Raw genomic sequence first — 8,256 nt, 5'->3', positions numbered from 1 at the left:
TAATCACTTCATGTACTCCACATGCACTATTGCAACGATAAATGTTGACTGAATTGGAAACCTCGAAGAGGGTGTACTATTTTTTCCCCGCAGTGTACTGTTGCCGTATATTTCCATCAAATATACGTGGATTGTTGCAGAGTGGTTTCCCTTCAAAAGCAGAAAACGAATGACCGCACGGTATTCCAGTTTTGTCAATGGGCTGCGCCATCTTGATTTAATTCCTCTAGCGGCGTACTGAGGTACTATCGCGTGGAGATTTCGATGTGTACAAACGAAATATTACTACGCGACTACTTTTTCGACGTGAAGATTAAAACACTATACACACTATATGTTCGACATTTCTTACAAACAGCATTTGAAATCAGTCTGAAATGGCGCGTGCAGCTGATTATCTCGGCACTTTTCTGTTTTACGTTTTGCAGCTGTCTCCTGCGCTATCTTGCTTATCGCTCTTGCGATAAGACACTAGACAACAGTTTGGCAGTTTGCAGCGGCCGTCGCTATCGTCCGGAATGATCACTGGCAGGTGAGTTCCACGAACCAGCCAGGTATACAATCACGCCTGGTTAGCGAATTCACAATAGACACTGGCTTGATGATAGAGAAGTAAGACTGCCACACGAGAAATTTTCTGCCATATCAGAGATTATTCTAGCGCCATTGTGAGCGATTTACAGAAACAAAATCCCCGTTTCACACTTTTTTTTTTGTCATTGTTACGTGTACTTCGTAGCAGAAAGCCTCTTGGACTGAACGCAGTCTGTCGAGCTGTGCATCGGGGAGTACATACGTGAAGACAACACGTGTCAACATGAGAGACATATTTCCTGTCAGAATGAGGCAGAGAACTTAGCGGTAGCGTTCTCGCTTCCCGCGCCCGGGTTCCCGGGATCGATTCCCGGCGGGGTCAGGGATTTTCTCTGCCTCGTGATGACTGGGTGTTGTGTGATGTCCTTAGGTTAGTTAGGTGTAAGTAGTTCTAAGTTCTAGGGGACTGATGACCATAGATGTTAAGTCCCATAGTGCTCAGAGCCATTTGAACCATTTGAACTTAGTGAGTTGGTGTGGGCGTACTTGCAAAAAGCCTCAAATATAGGCAGAAAGAGACTTAGACAGAGAATATGCGTGAGTTGAATTAACAGTTAGCGACGATGTGAGCGCTTAAGCCAGTCGTCAAACTGGCAGGCGTAAGAAATTCACTGGACGTGACCTCCAATCTCATAGACTGCGGGAACAGGCCGTGCCGTGTTAAAAGATCTATGAACCGCTAGGCTAAATCTGTGCTGCAGCCCCTTCCTCTCAAATTTTTGTTTACGAACTAACAAAAACAGAATTTTATAGCAATTTTAGAAACCTATAATGCTGCATTTATGTGTTTTCTTGTTGGTTTGGCCTACTGAGGACGGTTTTTCGTTCTTTCTCTATGTCGGTTTCTTCTTTTTCCTGTCCATATTCAGCGTGTATTTTTCCTTATTTTCTCTTGGTAGCCCTTGAACTTTTTACTTCTTCTTTGAGATTGTTTCTTTTCCCTATTTCTTTCTCCATTACGTCCATTTCCCTAATGTTGTAACATACCTGATCCACGTTTCTGCCAAAAAAAGTTAAAAATTCTTTGTATTATTCTTATGTCACCTAGCCCCTTTCGGCGTCCATAAAATACAAGTTTCTCTTCCTTATTGTTTGTTCTGTTCTTTCATAAATTTCTTTACTACTTCTTAATTTCCATTTCCCATTGTCATTTATCGCTCTCAAAATTTTACCGACTGTTCTCCTTTCCTTTTTTCCTATTTCATCTAATTGTTTGGCTGTATTTAACAAAAGAAATTCTGAAGCATGAAGACATTCTGTCATAATGACAGCGTTGTAGCGCCGTATTTTGCATTTCTGGATCGAGATTTCTTGTTATACAAGTGTTTTGTTAATATAGGCACTTTCATTTTCCTGGCTGTTGCTAAATTAACTCCTTGTCCAAGACATTTATTTGTATTATTTCACGTAGATATTTAAATTTTGTAGTCGTTTTTAATCTTCCATAATCAGTAGGAGATCTGTCTCAATTGTTTCATCTTCTTTAGATTTAGCTAAGCTGGCATGATCGTCTGCAAATAACAAACAATAAATTCTCAGATTATCCCATTTTATCACAATTATGATTTTTTAAAATTTCTCCTTCCTCTTCTGTCCTTGTCCACAGTAGTGGGAACGGCCCATTTCCTTGTCTTACAGTAATTATGATCCTAGAAGCCTTGGAGATTTCATCTAAAAATTTAATTTCATATTTGTTCGTTTTATGATTGCGTCCGATTTGTTGTCAGTTCCAAACTATTTTAAGGTGTTGTATAATGTTACTCTGTCAGTGGAATCATATACCTTTCTCGTGGTTTACAAATGTTATATAAATGCTTTTGGCGTTCGTTCTAAAACTGATTACAAATTAAAGATTTAAAATTTGTTCCTAATTTGATCTTCCTTTTCCAAACCCTTCTTGATACAATGCTCTTCGCTGATCCATTTGGCTTTACAGCCTCTTTTGTAACGATTTTGGAAGAATTTTGTTTCAAGGGTAGGAGAGAAATTCTTGTACAGTTCTTGGTTCAGGGTTATCTTCTATTTTGTGGATTGGATTAATCGATGTTGCTTTCTATTCTTCTCGTATAACTTCTCTTTCCCAGGTTTATTATTTCACTGTATAACATTTTACTTTGCAGTTGTATGATTTAATTAACTGCTGATATTAAAAAATGAAAAGAATTGAAATCATGTAGCTGTTCATCACAGTTTCTGGACATTGCTTGGAATAAATTCATGTTTTTAAAAAAGGACTGAAGTTGATATTCATGTTCATGCAAAAGTCAGTATTTCAAATTTAAAAATTAACATACTGCAACCAATAGCAGTTGGTAGTAACATAACTGTTAAGCTTGTGGAAAGAATCGACTTCGGATAAAAGTTCAAAGTGTATTTTATTGTTGTTTGGACTGCAGACAGCTTTTCGTTGTTACATTTACTCTTTGCTCTTATGTGTCACAGTTCCTTGTTTGCCTGCGTTCTTGTCAAACTGCGTTTGCCTAATTGGTGGAATAAAACATTTAAACAAATACTGCTGACTCATTGGATCAGTATTATCGAATAATGGAGCATTTCTACAATTTGGTTATCCCTCGAATACCGAAGAGCGCAGAGATCCCAGAAAAACGTGCAAAACCAATCAGTGACTTCATGTCAAAACATCAAATGGGCTCAGACGACGATGCAACTGTTGTTACAGCTGCAAGAAGATCTGACAACAAAAAAAAAAATAGACGATCTTCATGCTCAAATCGGGACACGAAACGGCATGAAGTGATCTCCGCAATGACGAGACAGGCCGAAAATTAGGACAAGCTGTTTGCTCGACGTGTCTAACGCAGTTTCTAACGCACGAAAGAAAGTGCAGATTCCTAAGTTTCTGCCGCAAAAGCATGAGTTGCGGTTCGCAATGGACTTAGCATTTATGCAAAATGATGTTATCAGTAACCGCTCGAAGTTTGCTATAGCTGTCAACAGCTTTGATGCTCCGTCGGTAAAAATGATCTCGGATATTATATTGAAGGTACCCTCAGAGCAACAATACCTCCATTCGAGGAAAAGGCTTGTCACACGAATCTGCAAATATTTAGACCAACGCATGAAGCAGGTAATATAGAGTGAGCTTATCGGCAACAGAACGCCATCGGAGTTCTGGCTTCACCTCAGAAGCGTCTTTGGAGAAGAGTCGTTATCTATTGTGACACTACGTCACGTATGATTGACGCAGCTACCATTATCGGTAAAAACGGCCACGGTGGCGTGTGAGACGAGCGTTGTAACAGGCTCTGTACTTGCAGTAGCGGACAAAGTGTACGAGGTGAGATTTCAAGCAAGCACTTCGATAGTAACGCAAGTAGACAACGACGGCATCTCGAGCGAGACAGCCGCTATTCGGAGGGAGCAGAAAACTGACGTCAAGAATCAGATTAGAAGTTTACAATGTCAAGTAGAAGCGCCGCAGAAACAGTTGCCGGCGCTGACAGTTGACAAACGGGACTAAACCGGACAAAACGAAAAAGTCAGGCGTCCATCATTCCAGAAGAAGCGAGGAGATGATCAAATGGTGCAAGGACAGCGACACAAGCCGTCGTAGTGGTGCTGAGTCCACTAGATGCACAAGCTTACACAAACGGGTTCTGAAAGCAATGTCAAGCACGTAAGCAAAGTTAATCAAGGCACATTATTCAAGACTGACCCAGTATTTAACGGTCGTCCGCCCCTGGTAGTTGAGTGGTCAACGCGACGGAATGTCATACCTAACGGCCCGTGTTTGATTCCCGGCTGGGTCGGAGATTTTCTCCGCTCAGGGACTGGGTGTTGCGTTGTCCTTATCATCATCATTTCATCCCAATCGACACGCAAGTCGCCGAAGTGGCGTCAACTCGAAAGACTTGCACCAGGCGAACGGTCTTCATGACGGGAGGCCCTAGCCACAAGGCTATTCCGTTTCCATTAACGGCCGCTCGACCATATATACACAGAGAGGCAATCGTGCTTGCTTACATTATCGCACCGGTTATATAAAAGTGGTAAAAAGTAAACCGTTAAGCGACTTGGGTTCTGACGTAAGCATATCAAAGTCGGCCAGGACGAGATCGTGGCGACAGCCACGCCCATCAATCAACTGGCAGTCAACAATTCGACTCTAATGACGTACGGTAATTGCAAGGCAGAGATAGACCTAGGTTTCAGCAGCAAGTTCAAGCAGAAGTTGGTGCTCGCGAATGCGGCTGACGATATTAGATGAGGATTTTATTTGTCAACAAATGCAGGAGATAAAACATCAGGGCGGCGCCGATTGCGATGGACAGTGAAGTCATTACGGGTACTATAGGCGGAAACGCTACAAATACTATCTCTTCAACCCGTAGCTCCATCGCACAGGAGACCAGAAAGGAAGTTGATGGCCAATTAGGTAAAGTGCGGTTTATCACGTTGCTCCATCTTAAATCGAAGCTTGGCCAGCCACGACGATATGCATCCGACCCTTTTGCTGGAACAAAAGCAGAGATTAAAAAGATGCTCCCTCCAAACTAGCGTTACACGCAGACTGGATAGCCCATGCGCTTCACCACCGCATTTCGAAAAAAAAAAAAAGGATGGTCCTGGAGGCCCTGTGGAGATTACCTCACCTCACTTTAAACGCACATGCCATCTTGGACTGCTGTCCCGTCCCTAATATTAGAGGTTTCACAAATGTGCTGGCTAGAGCTCTAGAGCTACGAGATTCAGCGTGGCTCACTGTTGAAAGGCTTAGAATGAGATGTCAGTAGGTTCAAATGGCTCTAAGCACTATGGGACTTAACATCAGAGGTCATCAGCCCCTAGACTTAGAACTACTTAAACCTAACGAACCTAAGGACATCACACACATCCATTCCCGAGGCAGGATTCGAACCTGCAACCGTAGCAGCCGCGTGGTTCCGGACTGAAGCGCCTAGAACCGCTCGACCACAGATGTCAGTAGGAGAAGAGACGTAACCAAGACTGTAGTAATAACACCATTTGATCTTTTTGGATATCTGTGTAGGCCATGCAGTTTAAAAAATGCCACCCAGACGTGGCGGCACTTTGTGGACGAGGTGTTAAAGTGACTAAGTTTCTGTTTTTTTATTTTTTTCTCTTTCCAACATCCTGATATTTTGATCAATGGCAGCATTGCATAAGAAACACCTCAGAGCAGCGTTTGGCATCATGCGCAAATATGGTCTAATGATAAACGAAGCAAAATCTGTTCTGGACCAGAAGCAGATAACATTACTCGGGTATATAATTTCGGCAGCCGGTAGTTGAGGTCATTAAGGACATACCACACCCAATGGATTTCCAGCAATTACGAAGATTGATTGGAATAGTGAACTTCTATGGGTGACAGCTACCAGGAGTAGCGAAGATTCTGGCACCGCTGAGAGCAGCACTCTCAGGCAATGACACCACGGGTCAACATCCCCCGCCACAGACACCGGAGATGCAGCGAGCCTTCGGAAAGGCAAAAAGCACATGCACAGAACGCTGTTCTGTTGTCCCACCCAGTCCGAGTCGCGCCGTCAGCGATAGTAGTTGATGCTAGCCAGCGGTGTATCGGCACAGCTCTCCACTAGTACGTCTGAAACAGTTGTAAACCCTTGGATTTTTTCTCTCGCAAGCTCACGGAGGCTCAGACCAAGTGGAGCACATACTACGAAGAGCTGTTAGCCATATATGAAGCATTGCGGCATTTCCGCCCTTACGTGTAGGACAGACCATTTACAATTAATTTATACGGACCACAAACCAATCCAAACTCAAGGATGGCTGTTCTACACGATAATTTCGCTAGCTAGAATCTATTGGCCAGTTTACAACAACACATAAAAGAGACAGAAAACATTGTAGCGCATTTTTTTTTTTTTAAGAATTGGGACCGTCTCCTGTATCTTTAATAACACACAACTGAATGCAGCGCACGTTAAGGACAGCCAACTCCAGGAATGTTTACAGAATTATTACAACGCTCTGCAGCTTAAGAAAGTGCAGTCATTAGGTGTTGAGGACCTTATGTGTCTTGATGTTTCCAGACCCACCCCAGTACTTTGGTGCCTAAAATTCCGCGCAAAACATTTTTTTACAGTATCCACAACCCACCCTAGCGCAAAAGCAAGCATTAAGCTTTTGCTGGATAGTTATGTGTGGCCCAGTACAAAGAAAGACTGTCGTCAATGGACGAGAACGTGCATAGCATGCCAGCAGTGCAAAGTGATCAGACGTCTACACAAGCCAGTAGGAGAGTTCCCAAAGAAAAGGCGTTTCTCTCACGTCCACATAAATATCGTGGCTCCGCTACTGCCACCAGAAGGATATTGCAGTATATTTACTGCAGTTGACAGGTACATTCGGTGGGCAAAGACGACTCCAATCAGTGACGTATCGGCAGAGGCAACAGTAGGGATGCTTTTTTTAACGGACTGGAGAGCCCGTTTTGCCTGTCCAGGTCACGGGACAACGGATCAGGGACGCAATTCGAATCGACGATGTTCATTGCGCTTTCTCAGTTGTGCGGTCTCCAGCACCTCCATACACCAAGCTACCACCTGGTAAGTAACGGGACGGTAGAGTGCCGGCATAGAACATTAAAAGCTGCACATATACTGAGGTGACAGAAATCAGGTGATACCGCCTAATATCGAGTCGGAGTTCCTTTTTCCCGTCATAGAGCAGCAACCCGACGTTGCATGGATTCAAAAAGCCGTTGGAAGTCCCCTGCAGAAATATTGAGCCATACTGCCTTTATAGCTGTCCAAAACTGTGAAAGTGTTGCCGGTGCAGGATTTTGTGGACGAACTGACCTCTGGATTATGTCCCATAAATGTTCGATGGGATTCATGTTACTCGTTCGAATTGTCTAGAATGTTCTTCAAACCAATTGCGAACAGTTGTGGCCCGGTGACGTGGCGCATTATCATCATAAAAATTCCACAGTTCGGAAAACGAAGTCCATGAATGACTGCAAATGGTCTCCAAGTACCTGAACGTAACCATTTCCAGTCTATGACCGATTCAGTGGGACTGCATGTAAACACAGGCCATACCATTATGGGGCCATCACCAGCTTGCACAACGCCTTGTTGATAACTTGAGGCCATGGCTTCTTGAGGCTAACTCAAACCGTACCATCAACTCTTACCAATTGAATTCGGGGCTCATCTGACCAGGCCACAGACTTCCAGTCGTCTAGGGTCAAACCGATAAGGTTACGAGCCCAGGAAAGGCGCTGCAGCCGATGTGCTGTTAGCAAAGGCACTCGCGTCGGTCGTCCGCTGCCACAGCACGTTAACACCAGATTTCACCGCAATGTCCTAACGGATACGTACATTGTACGTCCCGCATTGATTTCTACGGTTATTTCACGGAGTGTTGCTTGTCTGTTAGCACTGACAATTCTAGACAAACGCCGCTGCCCTGGGTCGTTAAGTGAAGGCCGTCGTCCACTGCGTTGTCCGTGGTGAGAGGTAATTAATGAACATTGGTATCCTAGGCACACTCGTGACACTGTAGATCTCGGAAAACTGAATTTCCTGACGATTTCCGGAATGGAATGTACCACGCCTCTATCTCCAACTACTATTCCGCATTCAAAGTGTGCTAATTCCCACCGTGCGGCCATAATCGCGTCGGAAACCTTTTCTCACGAATCACCTGAGC

The 8,256-nt window shown here is 43.8% G+C and overlaps 1 protein-coding gene across 1 annotated transcript in view; it reads left to right on the top strand.

Annotated features, from left to right (window-relative positions):
* Positions 1-494: 494 nt before the first annotated feature.
* LOC126237237 (uncharacterized) overlaps positions 495-8,256 on the top strand; it is a 166,012-nt gene continuing 158,250 nt past the window's right edge. The window contains exon 1 of the mRNA XM_049947135.1: positions 495-532. Coding sequence (XP_049803092.1) covers positions 519-532 — 14 coding nt within the window. The 5' untranslated portion in view covers positions 495-518. The remainder of the gene's footprint in view (positions 533-8,256) is intronic.

Source organism: Schistocerca nitens, chromosome 2, assembly GCF_023898315.1.
Source record: "Schistocerca nitens isolate TAMUIC-IGC-003100 chromosome 2, iqSchNite1.1, whole genome shotgun sequence".
Lineage (NCBI taxonomy): Eukaryota > Metazoa > Arthropoda > Insecta > Orthoptera > Acrididae > Schistocerca > Schistocerca nitens.
This window is presented reverse-complemented; position numbering and strand designations above follow the sequence as displayed.